Raw genomic sequence first — 18,945 nt, 5'->3', positions numbered from 1 at the left:
GTAGCTGATTCACACCCAGGGAGGTGGGTGAAAACCAGTATACATGTTAACAAAGAAGCTAAGTATCCCGTATTTCATTTTTATTAGTTATTCAAAATAACAAATAAAATAGATAAGTACCTGGTAAGGAAGTCGACTTGAACCATTACTCTGCCTTTAATAAGTACGTCTTCCTTACTGAGCGCAGCGGTCCTCTTAGGATGCTGAACGACTCTTAGGTGCTGAAGTATAAAGGGCTGCAACCCATACTAAAGGACCTCATCACAACCTCTAACCTAGGCGCTTCTCAAGAAAGAATTGACCACCCGCCAAATCAACTAGGATGCGGAAGGCTTCTTAGCTGACCGTACAACCCAAAAACAACAATAAAAGTATTCAAGAGAAAGGTTAAAAAGGTTATGGGATTATGGGAATGTAGTGGCTGAGCCCTCACCTACTACTGCACTCGCTGCTACGAATGGTCCCAGGGTGTAGCAGTTCTTGTAAAGAGACTGGACATCTTTGAGATAGAATGATGCAAACACTGACTTGCTTCTCCAATAGGTTGCATCCATAACACTCTGCAGAGAACGGTTCTGTTTGAAGGCCACTGAAGTAGCCACAGCTCTCACTTCATGTGTCCTTACCTTCAGCAAAGCAAGGTCTTCTTCCTTCATATGAGAATGAGCTTCTCTAATCAGAAGCCTTATGTAGTAAGAAACTGCGTTCTTAGACATTGGTAGTGAAGGTTTCTTAATAGCACACCATAAGGCTTCCGATTGTCCTCGTAAGGGTTTTGACCTTTTAAGATAGTACCTAAGAGCTCTGACAGGGCAAAGTACTCTCTCCCGCTCGTTACCCACCATGTTGGATAGGCTAGGTATCTCGAACGATTTAGGCCAAGGACGTGAAGGAAGCTCGTTTTTAGCCAAAAAACCGAGCTGCAAGGAACATGTAGCCGTCTCAGATGTGAAACCTATGTTCCTGCTGAAGGCGTGAATCTCACTTACTCTTTTGGCTGTTGCAAGGCAAACGAGGAAAAGAGTTTTTAAAAGTGAGGTCCTTGAAAGAGGCTGACTGGAGAGGTTCAAATCTTGATGACATAAGGAACCTTAGGACCACGTCTAGATTCCAGCCTGGAGTGGACAACCGACGTTCCTTAGAGGTCTCAAAAGACCTAAGGATGTCCTGTAGATCTTTGTTGGAGGAAAGATCCAAGCCTCTGTGGCGGAAAACCGCTGCCAACATACTCTTGTAACCCTTGATCGTAGGAGCTGATAGGGATCTAACATTCCTTAGGTGTAACAGGAAGTCAGCAATTTGGGTTACAGTGGTACTGGTAGAGGAAACTGCATTGGCCTTGCACCAGCTTCGGAAGACTTCCCACTTAGATTGATAGACTCTGCGAGTGGACGTCCTCCTTGCTCTGGCAATCGCTCTGGCTGCCTCCTTCGAAAAACCTCTAGCTCTTGAGAGTCTTTCGATAGTCTGAAGGCAGTCAGACGAAGAGCGTGGAGGCTTGGGTGTACCTTCTTTACGTGAGGTTGACGCAGAAGGTCCACTCTTAGAGGGAGAGTCCTGGGAACGTCGACCAGCCATTGCAGTACCTCTGTGAACCATTCTCTTGCGGGCCAGAGGGGAGCAACTAACGTCAGCCGTGTCCCTTTGTGAGAGGCGAACTTCTGAAGAACCCTGTTGATGATCTTGAACGGCGGGAATGCATACAGGTCGAGATGGGACCAATCCAGCAGAAAGGCATCCACGTGAACTGCTGCCGGGTCTGGAATCGGGGAACAGTACAATGGGAGCCTCTTGGTCATCGAGGTAGCGAACAGATCTATAGTTGGCTGACCCCACAGGGCCCAAAGTCTGTTGCAAACGTTCTTGTGAAGGGTCCACTCTGTGGGGATGACTTGACCCTTCCGGCTGAGGCGATCTGCCATGACATTCATATCGCCCTGAATGAACCTCGTTACCAGCCTGAGCTTTCGACTTTTTGACCAAATGAGGAGGTCCCTTGCGATCTCGAACAGCTTCCTCGAATGAGTCCCTCCCTGCTTGGAGATGTACGCCAAGGCTGTGGTGTTGTCGGAGTTCACCTCCACCACCTTGTTTAGCTGGAGGGACTTGAAGTTCATTAAGGCCAGATGAACCGCCAACAACTCCTTGCAATTGATATGAAGCGTCTTCTGTTCCTGATTCCATATCCCCGAGCATTCCTGTCCGTCCAATGTCGCGCCCCAGCCCGAGTCTGATGTGTCCGAGAAGAGATGATGGTCGGGGGTCTGAACAGCCAACGAAAGACCTTCCTTGAGAAGAATGCTGTTCTTCCACCACGTTAGAGTAGACCTCATCTCTTTGGAAACAGGAATTGAGACTGTCTCGAGCGTCATTTCCTTGTTCCAGTGAGCTGCCAGATGGTACTGAAGGGGGCGGAGGTGGAGTCTCCCTAACTCGATGAACAGGGCTAGCGATGAAAGAGTCCCTGTTAGACTCATCCACTGCCTCACCGAGCATCGGTTCCTTCTCAGCATGCTCAGGATGCACTCCAGGGCTTGGTTGATTCTTGGGGCCGACGGAAAAGCCCGAAAAGCTCGACTCTGAATCTCCATACCCAGGTAAACGATGGTCTGGGAAGGAACGAGCTGGGACTTCTCTAAATTGACCAGGAGGCCCAGTTCCTTGGTCAGATCCATAGTCCATCTGAGACTCTCCAGACAGCGACGACTTGTGGGAGCTCTTAAAAGCCAGTCGTCTAAATAAAGGGAGGCTCTGATGTCTGCCAAGTGAAGGAATTTCGCAATATTCCTCATCAGTCGCGTAAACACAAGAGGTGCCGTGCTCAGGCCAAAGCACAGGGCTTGGAACTGGTACACAACCTTTCCAAAGACGAATCTCAGAAAAGGTTGGGAGTCTGGATGGATGGGAACGTGAAAGTAGGCGTCTTTCAGATCTAACGAGACCATCCAGTCCTCCTGCCTGACCGCTGCTAGGACCGACTTCGTCGTCTCCATTGTGAACGTCTGCTTGGTGACATAAGCATTGAGCGCACTGACGTCCAGCACCGGTCTCCAACCTCCTGTCTTCTTGGCCACCAGGAAGAGACGGTTGTAAAAGCCCGGGGATTGATGGTCCCGAACTATCACCACTGCCTCCTTCTGTAGCAAGAGCGACACCTCTTGTTGTAACGCTAGCCTCTTGTCCTTCTCCTTGTAGTTGGGAGAGAGGTTGATGGGAGATGTGGTCAGAGGGGGATTGCGGCAGAACGGAATTCTGTATCCCTCCCTTAGCCACTTGACAGACTGAGCGTCTGCACCTCTGCTCTCCCAAGCTTGCCAGAAGGTCTTGAGTCTGGCTCCTACAGCTGTCTGGAGAGGAAGGCAGTCAAAGCTTGCTTTTTGTGGACTTGGCACCCTTCTTGGACTTGCCACGGTGACTGTCTGCACAGGTACTTCCTCTACTGGAGGCTCTGCCACGAAAGGGCGGAATAAACCTGGTAGCAGGTGTATCAGCAACAGGGGTGCGGTAAGATCTAGGCACGGAAGGTAAGGTTTTAGCCTTACGTGCTGAAGAAGCCATGAGGTCATGTGTATCCTTCTGGATAAGAGCAGCAGCCATCCCCTTAATTAACTCCTCCGGAAACAGGCACTTGGAGAGAGGAGCAAACAACAACTCTGACCTCTGGCAAGGGGTGATACCAGCCGATAAGAAGGAGCATAGATGTTCCCTTTTCTTGAGGACTCCTGATACAAAAATAGCCGCAAGTTCGCCAGAACCATCGCGAATTGCTTTGTCCATACTGGACATGATCAGCATGGCCGAGTCTTTGTCAGAAGGAGCAGCCTTCCTGCTTAAGGCTCCCAGACACCAATCGAGGAAGTTAAAAATTTCGAAGGCGCGAAAGACTCCCTTCATCAAGTGGTCCAGATCTGAAAAGGACCAGCAGACCTTCGAACGTCTCATAGCCGACCTGCGGGGAGAGTCAACCAAACTTGAGAAGTCGGCCTGGGCAGAGGCAGGAACCCCCAAGCCAGGTTCCTCTCCCGTGGCATACCAGACGCCCGACTTAGAAGCCAGCTTAGGAGGAGGAAACACAAAAGAGGTCCTTCCCAGTTGCTGCTTGGACTGCAACCAATCCCCCAAAACCCTCAAAGCTCTCCTTGATGATCTGGCGAGGACAAGCTTGGTGTAGGCAGGCGTTGTAAACTGCATGCCCAGAGAAAACTCGGAGGGAGGAGAACGAGGGGTTGCAGACACGAAGTGTTCAGGGTACAACTCTCTGAACAGAGCCAGGACCTTGCGAAAGTCTAAGGAAGGCGGCGAAGACTTGTGTCCTTCCACATCAGAGGGAGGATCATCCAGATGAGCAGCTTCATCCTCAGAAACCTCATCGCCTGACAGTTGAGTAGCGAGAGGCAAAGGCAGAGCAGCAGGCTGAATGGCTGAATCCTGCAGAACGGGTGCATGCGTACTTGCGGATCCATCATCATGCCTCTGCTGAATAGACTGAGGGCTGGCAACAACAAAGGCAGAGGGCTGGTGTGAGGGAGGTTCTGCGGTGGTCTGAGGAGCATGCGATGTGGTCAAAAGAGAATGCTGTAAGGCATGAGGCTCATGCTGCATGGCATGCGGCTCATGCTGCATGGGATGAGGCTCATGCTGCATGGAATGCGGCTGCTGCATGGTATGAGGCTCGTGCTGCATGGGTTGAGGAGGATGCCTCATAGCATGAGGCTCCTGCCTCAAGGGTTGAGGAGGTTGCCGCATAGCATGAGGCTCCTGCCTCAAGGGTTGAGGAGGTTGCCGCATAGCATGAGGCTCCTGCCTCAAGGGTTGAGGAGGTTGCCGCATAGCATGAGGCTCCTGCCTCATGGGTTGAGGAGGTTGCCGCATAGTGCTGGAACCCGGCAACTCCCGATGCGGCAGCTCACGCATGAAAGCAGGAGGCGCAGCAAGAACATGCGTCTGGCAGGGAGGACTGCGCAGAGGTGGAGGAGCGCTCGCAGGAGGAGGGGTGCTAACCTTCTCTGCCTGATACTCCTGCATCAAAGCCGCAAGCTGAGACTGCATAGTCTGCAGCATTGACCACTTGGGGTCTACAGTGGTTGGAGCAGAGGCCTGTTGAGGCACCACTCTACCTCTCTTGGGAGGTGTGCAGTTATCAGATGACTGCGGCGAGTCCGAACTGGCCCAGTGGCTACACCTGGGCCGTTGGACTAGCTCGGAAGGGACCTTACGTTTGAGCGGTCGTGAGACCTGGGTCCAGCGTTTCCTCCTGGAAACCTCTTCCGCAGACGAGGAATTTAAGGGCTCATTCGTCTGGGAGTGGAAGTGACGATCTCTAGCAGATACGCCCGCAACCACTGAGGATACAACTGTGCGCCGATCAAGGCCTGCCGAACCCTTTGGTCCTTCGACGTTGCTTCTCCCCTGGGCTTGGGAGCTTGCAAGAGGTCCCAGACTGGGAGGACGACTGGCACGCACAGAAGTATCCTCATGCGCAACACTGACACTGACACTATGCACAGCACTGGCACTAACACTTCCCACTGCACTCTTCACTTTCAGTTCCTTGACATCTGCCAAGAGAAGATTGTGGTCACTAACTAACGACTCCACCTTATCACCAAGAGCCTGAATGGCACGCAACATATCCGTCATATCAGGCTGAGCACTCGTAGCAGGTTCGGGGGTCACCACCACAGGGGAAGGAAAAGGTTGAGGGGCATGGGGAGAGGAATAAACCAAAGAGCGAGAAGAACTCCTCCTAACTCTCTCCTTCTCTAACCTAGTTGTATATTTGAGGAATTCATTAAATTCGAATTCCGAAAGCCCAGCACATTCCCCACATCGATCTTCCAATTGACAGGATTTTCCCCTACAATCGGAACATACGGTGTGAGGATCAACAGAGGCCTTCGGAAGATGCCTATTACAAGTCCTAACACTACATCGCATAAATTTAGGAGCTTGAGAGTGGTCGGACATCTTGAATTTCAGGAACAGTCAAGGGGGAATTCCAAAGTAAAGCAAAGATCATTAACCAATAAATCAAATTAATTCCAAAAGCTATCTAAGCTAAGGGAAAAGCTTCCTGTACAGCGAAGGCTAAATTTTAGAGCAAATACTTCACCAAACCGTGAACAAAAGACTCCAAAATCAACAGCGTATCCATGTAGGTCTTGCCGGCGGCACGACAGAGGAAAAATTGAGGTTTTGTTGACAAGAAGTACTGGAGTACCTGACCACAGATGGCGCTGGTGAGTACACCCCCACCTGTATAGCGATCGCTGGCGTATCCCGTCCGTAGATTTCTGTCGGGCAACGGAGTTGACAGCTACATGATCATCGGGTAAGATTAATATTGAAAAATACAAATTACCTACGAATTTGTCATTTGTTCCATAATTGAAATACAAACCACGCTATTTAATATGGGTGACTCAACCCTTAGGAAGGGTGGTAAGTCCCGGCCAGTACTGGCTTTTGGCTTTGCCCGGGGACTCAGTCTGAGTGTGACAGCACTCAACAATAAGGAGTCCCTGCACCTCGCTAGCACCTTGCTGTGCAAGGGCTGCGGCCTACGTAAGCTGTGTGTGAAGGTTTGAAGAGTGACTCGTCCTAAGAAGTTGACCTGAAGTCCTTTAGATGGAAACTTTAGGCTAGGACTCTCCCAATACCACCTCGTCAGGGTATGGGGACGTGACAGTATTAGCTTAATACTAGGAACACAAGGAGACATGGTTTACCTGTAGTGGTTTGAGGTCAGCTGTGCAGAGAACCCAGGATGTTGCTTTCCCCAAGAGAGGGGAGGATGAAGAAAAGAATAAGGGCCAGACAAACCTTTTCATTCATTTAGACTAAAACCGGGTAACAATGCCCTCAACCTTCTGCTACTCGTCCATTAAGGAGCCTGAGGTTTAAACCAGCTGTTGTGCAGCCACCACAGGGCCGATAGAGAACGTATCGAGCCCCCTGTGGGTCACGTCTTGCAGGTAGTGGGCTGTGAAGGTCGTCTGACGCTTACACACCCCTGCTTGTAGAACCTGCGTCACTGAGAAGTTCTTTTTGAAGGCCAGGGACGTAGCTACGCCCCTGACATCATGTGCTCTAGGGCGACGTGAAGGAGGAGGGACAGGATTCAGGGATAGATGGATTACCTTACGAATCCATGCCGAGATAGTATTCTTGGTAACCCTCCTCTTTGTCCTCCCAGTGCTCACAAACAATGCCTGCACTTGGGGATGAACTGCAGCCGTTCTTTTGAGATATAGCCTCAGACTCCTTACTGGGCACAGTAGGAGATGGTCTGGGTCATCTGTTACAGAACGAAGACTCGAAATCTGGAAAGAGTCGAACCGAGGGTCCGGCACTCCCGGATTCTGAGTCTTAGCAACAAACTCAGGGATGAATCTGAACGTTACCTCCCCACATCCCCTTGAATGGGCGATGTCATACGTGAGACCATGAAGTTCGCTGACTCGCTTGGCCGAGGCCAAAGCTAGTAGGAACACCGTCTTCCAAGTCAGGTGGCGATCTGAAGCCTGGCGTAATGATTTGTAGGGAGGTCTCTTAAGAGACCTGAGAACTCGAACCACGTTCCATGGAGGAGGTCTCACTTCCGACTGAGGGCAGGTAAGTTCATAACTTCGTATGAGTAGGGAAAGTTTCAGCGAAGAAGAAATGTCCACTCCTATGAGCCTGAAGTCTAGACTTAAGGCTGAGCGATAGCCTTTCACTGCCGAGACTGAAAGGCACATTTCTTCTCGCAAATACACGAAGAACTTCGCTATTGCTGGAATAGTGGCATCGAGTGGTGAGATACCCCTTCCACGACACCAACCACAAAAAACTCGCCACTTTGCCTGGTAGACCCCTGTGGATGACCTTCACAGGTGTCCAGACATCCTGTTCGCAACCTGTTGCAAAAATCCTCTCTCTGCGAGGAGATGCTAGATAGTCTCCAGGTGTGAAGTCGAAATGAAGCTATGGCTTTGTGAAAGATGTAGGCGTGTGGTTGTTTGAGTAGCTCGTGTCGTGGAGGGAGTTCTCTCGGAAGTTCCGTTAGGAGTTGCAGAAGGTCTGGAAACCATTCTGCGTGATGCCATAGCGGAGCAATCAGGGTCATCGAGAGACTAACCGATATTCTGGTCTTGTTGACTACCCTCCTCACCAGACAGAACGGCGCAAAGGCGTATACGTCGATGTTCTCCCACCGTTGTTGGAAGGCATCTTGCCAGAGTGCCTTGGGATCCGGGACTAGGGAGCAGTACAGCAAGAGCCTGAAGTTCAGCGCTGTAGCGAACAGATCCACAGTCGGGGAACCCCACAAAGTCAGGACTTTGTTGGCTACTAGATAATCCAAAGACCACTCGGTACTCACTATCTGAGACGCTCTGCTCAGACTGTCGGCGAGCACATTCCTCTTGTCTGGAATGAAGCGAGCCGATAGTGGAATCGAGTGGACTTCGGTCCATCTCAGTATCTCTACTGCGAGATGGGATAGCTGCTCTGAAAAGGTACCTCCCTGCTTGTTGATGTAAGCCACTACTGTGGTGTTGTCGCTCATCACCACCACAGAGTAACCCGCCAGGTATTGTTGGAACTGTTGAAGGGCCAGGAATACGGCCTTCATTTCTAGCATATTTATATGGAGACACTTTTCGGATTCTGACCACAGGCCTGAGGTCCTGTGGTGCAGAACATGGGCCCCCCACCCTTTCTTTGAAGCGTCCGAAAACAGCATCAAATCCAGGGGGAGGACGCGAAGATCCACTCCCCTTCGTAGGTTCTCGTCTGTCACCCACCAATGAAGATCCGTCCGTTCCGCAGGACCCATAGGGATCATGACGTCCGGGGTATCGTGTCCTTGATTCCACCGGGACTTGAGTCGCCATTGCAGAGATCTCATTCTGAGGCGACCGTTGGGAACTAGACGGGCCAAGGATGAGAGGTGACCGAGGAGACGTAACCACGATTGGGCTGGGAGTTCTTCTCGTCTGAGGAAAGGACTCGCGACCCTCCTCAGCCTTGCTATCCTGTCATCTGATGGGAAGGCTTTGTGGAGATTGGTGTCTATGATCATGCCTAGATATACCACTCTTTGAGTAGGAAGCAGAGAAGACTTCTCGAGATTTACCATGATCCCCAGATCTTGGCAAAGTCCCAGAAGTTCGTCTCGGTGTCGAAGAAGGGCTGACTCTGAGTCTGCTAGGATCAGCCAGTCATCCAGATAACGGAGGAGACAGATGCCGATCCTGTGTGCCCACGATATCAGGGTGAACACTGGTGAAAACCTGAGGTGCTGTGGAGAGACCGAAACACAGCACCTTGAACTGGTAGATCTTGTTGTCTAGGCTGAATCTTAAGTACTTCCTTGAAGACAGATGGACTGGGATCTGGAAGTACGCGTCCTTCAGATCCACTGTACACATGAAGTCTTGCGGTCTCACGGCAAGTCTGACCGTGTCTGCCGTCTCCAAGCTGAACGGCGTCTGGTTGACAAACCTGTTCAGAGCTGAGAGGTCGATGACTGGTCTCCAGCCTCCAGACGCCTTCTTTACCAGAAAGAGTCGACTGAAGAAGAGTGGGGACCCGTCGACGACCTTTTGTAGAGCGCCCTTCTTCAACATAGTCTCGACTTCTGCCCGAAGGGCTTGCCCCCTTGCCGATTCCATAGCAAGGGAGCTCAACGACACTGGATTCGCTGTCAGGGGAGGTAGAGATGTTATGAATGGGATGCGATATCCTTGAATGATTACGGAAATCTTTCCAGGAATCGGCCCCGAGTTGCTGCCACCTGCTTGCGCAACTTTGTAGGCATCCCCCCACTGGTGGACATGCAGGGGGACTGCCAATCCTAGCGTTTGCGACCTCGGCCACTCTCTCTAGGATTTTTCCCTCCTCTGGAGGAATTTTTGCCTTTCTTGTCCTTGGCAGGAAAAGGCTTTGACACTGTTGTCTTCGCTGCCGCTGCCGGTTTCGTGGTCTTGGTAGGGCGTGGTTGTTGGGTTGCTGGAGGTTTATAGGACTTTGTAGGAGAGAGTCCTGGTTGGACTTCCTCCACCTCTCAGCCACCTGCTCCACATCCTTAGGCTCAAACAGATTCCTCCCCAAGATGGAAGAATGTCTGATCCTGCTGATGTCGGTGCTGGGGACCTTCTGGTGGAATCTCTCAGACATCGCATCTTGACGCTTCAAGATGGTATTAGCCCACATGTTTGAGACTTGGTGGGCTAGAAACTCGATGGTACGAGTGCCTGAAAGTAGAAAGATCTCCATGGCCCTCCTTGGACAAGTCCTCAGATCGTAACAGGATTCCCAGAGACCCTAGCCAGATGTCCAGCCACGAAGTTGCCTGCATGGCACACTTTGCCACCTTCTCCTGGCTAAGGATCTCCGTAGCCGAGAAAGACACTTGCCGGGTGGAGAGTCTCTCTAGAGGGACTTCCATGGTAAGCTCTTCCAAAGAGTGGTGTAAGGGAAGAGCTAAACAAGTCTCCTCCATGATGTCAAAGTACCTCCTCTGATGGACACGAGGAGGCGGGAGGAGTTTGTTATTGGCGCTGGAATGGCTGGAGGAGGCAAGCTCGGACCAGGGCAATGCCGCGCTGGCCCTAGAGGGTTTTTGAGTACCAAAGACTCGGTCCAAGACCGTGTCCTTGCCCTCACGAGGAGGAATCTCTGGGTCCGCGAACCCATTGAGATTCCTCAAGGGTCAGAACCTGCCAGAACGCATGCTCTGACTCCTGTAGCTCTCCTCCTGAAGGGCTGGTAGCGAAGTCTCCTGTCCCCAAAGGCTCTTCTTGGGGGGACTCGTGGACGTTCTACGAGGGGTTGGCTGGCTCTGGTCTAATCCTTGAGGATGACTTCGGAATAGTCTTGGAGTCCTTCGACTCCCTCCTGGGAGGGATACAGGACTCCAACAGTGATGGTGGGAGGCTCTTCTCCACCTCTACCCGAGAAGACTTCTCCCTCAAAGGATGTTCGGAGGGGGGAACTAAGCCTTCAGCTACATCAGCAACATCAGGAGCAGAGGTTTGATACAACTCATCAGAAGCCTCTGCCACAACAACGTCGACGATAGACAGAGGATCAACCTCTGCTAAAGTCGGCGATTGTTTGATAGCTGCTCCCAATTTGATCATGTCAAACAAGGCTTCCTTGGAGGGCGAACCCTCAAGCCCCAAGGAAGCCCAAAGCTGCAACAAATCATTGACAATTGAATTTAAATACTCCCCCGGGGGAGGAGGAGGAGCTGCCTCGCTATGGGAGGCAACTCCCTCTCCCAAACCCCGAGATCGGTCAACAGAACTGCGGCCTACGCTACCACTTAACAGCTTCTCGGAAGAAACCGATCGAGTGGGAGCTTTGGAGGAGGTTTGGGGCACGGATGAAGAGCCCTTGGGATTTTCTCCTTTTGAAGAAATCTTCAAAGGAGAAATAGCCCACCTGGACTTCTTCCGGCGCCAGGAAAACCTCTCCCACTGGGACGTAGACCACTCCCTACCCTCACCACATACGTTACTCTTACCACACTGTTGGCCCCTACATTAAGGACACAAGGTGTGTGGGTACGTTTCGACCGCCGACATATAAGTACCACAAGGGCGGTCAGGTAAACCGGGACACTTACACATCGCAGAGGCCAACTTCACAAACACTCTGTCAAAGAAAAAGCAAACAAAAGATTAGTTATGGCTGTCAGAGAAGGCGAGGGTGACAGCGGAGACGTCCGTCTAGCACCCAAGCCGAGAGCAAAGTGAGCTCAACACAGGTGTGTGTGAGGGGGGGGGGGGGCGGTAGCAAGCTACCCTCCCTAACCCCCGCTAACTAGCGGTGGGGTAGTAAACCCTCGTAAAAATTCTATTGGCTCGTCATTTCAGCTACGCCGAAAGTAATTACCCATATTAAATAGCATGGTTTGTATTTCAGTTACGGAACAAACAGAATTACAATTATTTAAATCAGCTAAGCATATTCACTAATAGTGGGAACCACTGATCCTCCGAACGGAAGTGCTCCCCACGGAGAAAAGCTGAAAAGTTAAAATACAATTATACTTCCACTAAAAATAATTGGGACAAACAATCGGAAGAGCAACCTAATCCGCGCACGGGAATGAAGCTTCCCCAATAGTACACTGTTGTTGTAAAGGTGAACGACCTCGAGAAGACAAAGAACGTAGTCAATCTTTGATTTCCGTAGGAAAAAGGAAAAGGCGAAGACAATAGTTGAATGAAGAGGGTCCAGGTAATGACGATTCCCCTGCGGCGGCCGAGTTAACGGTTTTATGCCAACGGGAAGACCGATGGACCAAAGAGGGAGAGGTCGTTCCCCACGAAGTGGAACTGTGCTGGCCTTGCTAATGTACGCAAGTGTCGTTGTCGTATATGTACCACACACAGCACAAACACTGAAAAGGAAACTTATCACATTTCTAAACACATATATATACATAAACATTAAGAATGTTTTCATAGTACAGTATATACAAGTATATGAAAAAGTAAGTTAAAAGACAAAAATTAATGGCAGTCCAGAATAGGCGAGGAGGGAGAGAGGAAACAACCGCTCTTGATCTGAGTGACTAAATCACAGGTGTGTGAACGGGAGGGGTAGCAAGCTACCCCCGCAACCCCGCTAACTAGCGGTGTGGGTAGTTAACCCTCGCTAAATTTTAATGGCTCGTCATTTCAACTCCGCCGAAAGTATAACCCCTCATAAATAGCGTGGTTTGTATTCCAGTTACGGAAAAAATATGTTTTCCTGTAGTAAGTAACGTGATTTAACCGATTTTCAAATTCATTTCAACAGCAACAACAACCAGTTCGGCTACTTAACCCTTTTACCCCCAAAGGATGCACTGGTACGTTTCACAAAACTCATCCCTTTACCCCCACGGACGTACCAGTACGTCCTTGCAAAAAAACTGCCATTTACATTTTTTTTTTGCATATTTTTGATAATTTTTTGAAAATCTTCAGGCATTTTCCAAGAGAATGAGACCAATCTGACCTCTGTATGACAAAAATTAAGGCCGTTAGAGCAATTTAAAAAAATTACACTGCAAAATGTGCTTGAAAAAAAATAACCCAAAAAATAACCCCAGGGGGTTAAGGGTTGGAAAGTTCCAAAGAGCCAGGGGGTAAAAGGGTTAAAAGTTAGTCGAACTGGTTATTCTGTTTGTTTGCGGTTGAAATTTTAATAAAGGAAGATGGGAGGAAGTAAAATACTTTAGGACAGATGAAAATAGTTTAAGAGAATATACAACAAGAGTAGAGGAAATTGTAAGAGATAGACAAATAGACAGAATAGAAGGAATGGATCTGATAATAAAAGAGGCTGCAGAAGAAAAATTGGCAAGAGTATATAAAAGGAAAGTTCTTGAGGAAGAAAAGGTACATGAGCAACCCTGGATGAACGATGAAATAAGAAAAGGCATAAAGGAAAGGAAGGATTTAAACAGAAATAAAAGAAATGAATCCAACATCGAAGTAAAAAATGTATTAGAAGAGAGATATGATCAAAAGAAGAGGGAAGTGCAAGAAATGATAAAGAAGGAAATTACTAGATTTGAAAAAAAGGTAACAGAAGAAATAAAAATGGATAAAAATAAACTCTGGGAGAATATTGATAGAATAAGGAACAGACAGAAAGCCCATGGCAAAGTTATACAACTTTATGGAGAACAAGGAAATAAGCTAAATAAGGAAGAAACAAATGAGGAATTAATCAAGTACTGGAAAACTATATATTGTAAACATGAAAATAAAATACTCAGTTTGGAATGAAGAAATACAGATAGAATATGAAAATGAAATAGCACATCAGGAAGATACAACAAGAATAGATGAATATAATATCCTGGACATACTTAGGGAACACTATGACCTTGTAATGGTGACAAAAGGGAAAATAAAACCAATGAAAAATCCAAAAATCACAACAGAAAAAGTAAAGAATTGCCTGGGAAAATTAAAGGCAAAAAAAGCGGCAGGACCAGATGGCCTAAAACCCGAACTATATAAGGCACTAGGAAAAAGCAAAATATGTCTTGAAACCTTACAGAAATGTTATCAAAATGAGTTGGACGAAAAAGAAAAACCAAATATGTGGATGAAGTCGAGAACAAAGATGATTGAAAAGAAAAGAAGGCCAATGGCAAAAGACTTAAGACCCATAGCTCTATTAAATATTTCTTATAAAATATTCATGATGATGGTGAAAGAGGAAATAGAAAACCACATAAGAATGAATGAAGAAGACAATGAATGTCAAGCAGGATTTACAGGTGGAGGCAGGATAGGGGACAATATCTTTATATTACAGTATTGTGTGGAAGAGAGCTATAGTAACAAGAAACCTTTAATAGTAACTGCGATAGATTTTAGCAAAGCATTTGACTCTGTAAAAAGGGAGGTATTAATAGAAGTTTTAAAAGAATATAAAATTAACACCAAAATCATAAGTGCAATTGCAAATATTTATCAAGGAGATACTACGGGCATTGACTTAGGAGAAGGTATAGAACAAGAAATGGAGGTTACAAGTGGAATTAAACAAGGTTGCACAGGATCAACTTCACTTTTTAAACTGATTACGTATATTGTCATGAAGAAAATAGAAGAGGAAGGAAACGGTTTCAGAAATCAATTAATAAAGATAGAATCATTATTTTTTGCAGATGATGCCTTAATAATTGCACAGGATATACATAATGCTAAGCGTAACATTCAGATATTAGTAGAAACTAGTAAAAAATGTGGGTTGGAAATTAATAAAGAGAAGAGTAATATTATGATTTACAATATGAAAGAAAAGCCAGATAACATAGAGGGAATCAATGTAGTAGAAAGTTTGACATACTTAGGAATAAAGCTAGACAATAGTAGGAATATATTTAAAACTCAGAAAAGGGTAATGATAGAAAAGGCACAAAAATTAGCTAATCTAACATATACAGTTATAGAGAAAAGTTGCAATAAAGTGATGATAGGAAAAACGTTCTGGAAAAGTATTGCTTTACCATCTATTTTGTATGGAACAAATGTTATAAATCTAACAGAAACTGAAATAGAGAAACTACAAAGAATAGAGAATGGGGTATATAGGAAGATTTTAGGTGCCACTAAAAGCACAGCTAATACTGCTCTAAGAGGGGAGATAGGTGCATCTTCTATGAAAGCAAGGGTGATGGATGGGAAGCTGCAGTACTTAAATCGTACCCTGAATGAAAAGAAGGAAATACTGAAAATAATTATACAGGATATTCAAGAAAAAGAAGGAAGATGGTGGAAACAACCTGTAAAGTATTTGGAAGAATTAAGTTTAGGTATAAGACAAATAAGAAGAATGAACAAGGCAGAAATAAAAACGGAAACCAGAAAGTGGGATACTGAAAAGTGGAAAGTAGAAATAGAAAGTAAAGTGAGCTTAGAAATATATAGAACGTGGAAGAAAGAAATTAAAGAAGAGTTAATTTATGACAATACATTTGCTTCAGTGATATTTTTTAGAGCAAGAACTAATACGTTAAAACTAAATATTATAAATAGACACAATGGAGGGAATGTAAACTGTAATTTTTGTGAAAATGAGGAGGAAGATTTGATACATTTTTTGTTATTTTGCCAGGAATATAGAAAAGAAAGAAATGAAGTAATTGAGCTACAGCAACCATACGAGGAAGACCCAAAGAAAATAGTAGGATTATTTTTATTTAGTGAAACAAATATAGAAAAGAAAAAAGAAGTATTGAACATAATGTGGAAGAAAAGACAAAACAGTACAAGAAGATAAGCGTTAGAGGTGCCGTTGTAAAGGCTATGCCTCGCCCCAGAACCTGAACCTGAATGAAGGTCAAATTTGGTCAAATCATGTCATTTACTACAAGAAAACATATATTTCCTGTTCGAAATGAATTTGTAATACAGTAAAACTTTACCCACTTGTATGTATTATCATGTCTAACTTATAATACGGTAGTCTAAGGGGGGGGGGGGGTTGCAGAGGGGCGTCAGGCCCCCCTTAGGTAAGTAGGTAAAGACACAGCTTGTAGGTTAGATTAAGGGGGAGAGTTTAGGTTAGTTGATGTCCATTTTAATTGAACGCGTGAGGAACTGGCCACTGATATACAAAGGCTCCTATATACCTTCTACGTATAGTAGTAACGGTGCATGGGTAAACATTTACCACAAGGAAGGATTCATTATGTACTAGATGGTGCACAGGTAAAGATTCGCCGTAATTTTTATGCATTATGGAAATACAGATTTGTCTCTAAGTTTTAAGCAAAATTTCGAGTAAGGCAAAGGCCTAAGGCCTCGCCTACTTCAACATTAACCGCAGCCTACATTTAGTGACTCTCCCTCTGTTTTCTTACTCCTTTTGTTTTAACAGATAAAAATGTTGGCATTTGAGAGAGAGAGAGAGAGAGAGAGAGAGAGAGAGAGAGAGAGAGAGAGAGAGAGAGAGAGAGAGAGAGAGAGAGAGAGAGAGAGAGCATATAATCATCTCACTCACCGAAGTTGCTGTTCCTTCTTAACATCTACTTCAAGGGCCGGGAAGTCAATAGAGAGAAGTGCCACCAATGAATTGACCACTTCAATCCCCGACAGTATTCTCAATATGACTTTGCGTCCCGCTATGCATTCTTCCGAGTGATCCAAAGGAGCGATTAGGCTCATCCGAACGAGACATGGTAGGATAGGACGGATCTCCTCTTCTCTGCAGAAGGATAAAGTCTGAATATCAGACTTCTCGATAGCCTTGAACACCCGAGGTGATACTGGAACTGTTACTGGAGGCATGGCACTTGAATAATTGACAAGATTTTACATTACATCTTAATTAACATGGATAAGAGTTATCATAAAACACTAATGATGCCAAATGTTTTGCACTTTCTGTCGAATGTTGATAATCTTGCCTCTTCTTCTTCTTCTTCTTCTTGCGGGAAACTATGAAAGGTGGAAACAACCTGCAAAGTACTTAGAAGAATTAAGTATAGGCATAAGACACACAAGAAGAATGAACAAGGCAGAAATAAAATCAGAAACCAGAAAGGGGGAGACTGAAAAGTGGAAAGAAGAAATAGAAAGTAAAGTGAGCTTTGAAATATATAGAACATGGAAGAAAGAAATTTAAGAAGTTACTTTATGACAATTCCTTTGCTTCAGTGATATTTTTTATAGCAAAAACCAATACGTTAAAACTAAATATTGAAAATAGACAAGATGGGGGGGGGGAATATAACCTACCATTTTTGTGAAAATGAGGAGGAAGATTTGATACATTTTTTGTTGTTTTGCCAGGAATATAGAAAAGAAAGGAATGAAGTAATTGGGCTACAGCAACCATACGAGGAAGACCTAAAGAAGATAGTAGGATTATTTTATTTAGTGAAACAGATATAGAAAAAAAAGAAGTATTAAGCCTGGTGTGGAGGAAAAGACAAAACAGTTTAAGAAGATAAACTTTGGAGGCGCCGCTGAAAATAATATGCTTCACCCCAAAACCTGAACCTGAAGTGGGAGGCCAAAATCCCCTCCGTTTTCATATCATACCAGTTATTTTAAGTCCTTCCATTGGTTTATGTATCTATGGCCAGCCTCAGTTTCATTTATTAGATAATGTATGCATAATTTTCAACTAGTTTTACAGTTTCTTTGAAACTAATGACATTCATTGACAGTTTTTATTAAATATTTTATTCTTTTTTCTGGTTTATGTGGCTGTTGTTTTAATTTTCAATGGTCTCCTCTTTGTATTCCACACAGCCTAAGTTAATGTAGTATTTAACAAGTCATCTATTACACGCTATTTTATAATTTTGTTAATTTTCCTACATTTTTGCTAATTTTCAGTTCTATTATCAGTCACAATTAAGGCAGCATTAAAATGCATTTATTCTGTTATTATGCTGGCTTGGTTTCGAAATATCGTCTAGTTTAAAATTGTGCTTCATGAAATGTTGCCTTTTTTTTGTACTTGGGTGTCCTTCTTTATATTTGAAGAAAATTTTTGTGTACATGAGGTGCGGTTTATAGACTACCCTATATGGCTGCTCACTTGGACCTGTAAAAATATCCAATACAATTCTGGTTCCACAAACTTCACTCCAAAAATCAGTCTAATTTTGTATAAAAACTGGAAAAGTGAAAACGAGGAGGAGGAGGTATATGACAACATGTTTGCGTCAATTTTATTATTCAGAGCAAGGACAAACACATTGGACTTGAATATATATATATATATATATATATATATATATATATATATATATATATATATATATATATATATATATATATATATATATATATATATATATATATATATATATATATATATATATATATAAACAGACACCAAGGTGGAAATATAAACTGTGTATTCTGTGATGAAGAAAAAGATGCTAACCACTTCATGTTATATTGTCCACAATATAGGTGATATAAGAATAAAAGAAATTGAGCTCCAACAACCATACGAAGAAGATAGTGCACTTACAGATGGAAAATTCCTTTTATATGAACAAAATATTAAAAATAAGAAAAGTGTAATACAACAAATGTCGGTGAAAAGTGAGAAGCTAGTGAAAATAAGGAACACATAAAACTAAAAGACACAAGAGGTGCCGTTACAAAGGCGAAACCTCAACGTGAACCTGAAAGTCATGTGTAGCACTATTTATTCTTTTATTTCTATCTTATGTCTAATGAATATACATCATCTGTTTCCTCTAATCAAGACTATTTTCATATACTTTCATTTAGTTCTATTGATCTGCAACCCTCATACAGCTAACAGTCTTTTATGTAGCCTCTTTGATCTACTTGATTAGTTTTAATTGCTTATTTTAGTAGTTCTCTGCACATTTCACTCTTTTGATCGTCAAAGTTTCTTGCTTCTGAATATGCATTCAAGAGTGTATTTTTTCTTCCTTAAATGGGGCATAGCGAT

The 18,945-nt window shown here is 45.1% G+C and overlaps 1 protein-coding gene across 2 annotated transcripts in view; it reads right to left on the bottom strand.

Annotated features, from left to right (window-relative positions):
* IntS2 (integrator complex subunit 2) overlaps window positions 1-16,921 on the bottom strand; it is a 213,099-nt gene extending 196,178 nt beyond the window's left edge. Inside the window, exon 1 of one of the 2 annotated variants that reach the window (XM_068383054.1) lies at window positions 16,504-16,921. In XM_068383054.1, the coding sequence (XP_068239155.1) occupies window positions 16,504-16,790 (287 nt within the window). In that variant the 5' untranslated portion in view covers window positions 16,791-16,921. The remainder of the gene's footprint in view (window positions 1-16,503) is intronic. The other variant, XM_068383055.1, reaches the window with a different exon arrangement.
* Window positions 16,922-18,945: the final 2,024 nt, after the last annotated feature.

Source organism: Palaemon carinicauda, chromosome 11, assembly GCF_036898095.1.
Source record: "Palaemon carinicauda isolate YSFRI2023 chromosome 11, ASM3689809v2, whole genome shotgun sequence".
Classification (NCBI taxonomy): domain Eukaryota; kingdom Metazoa; phylum Arthropoda; class Malacostraca; order Decapoda; family Palaemonidae; genus Palaemon; species Palaemon carinicauda.
Note: the sequence above shows the minus strand (reverse complement) of the source record. Positions and strands in the feature narration are given on the sequence as shown.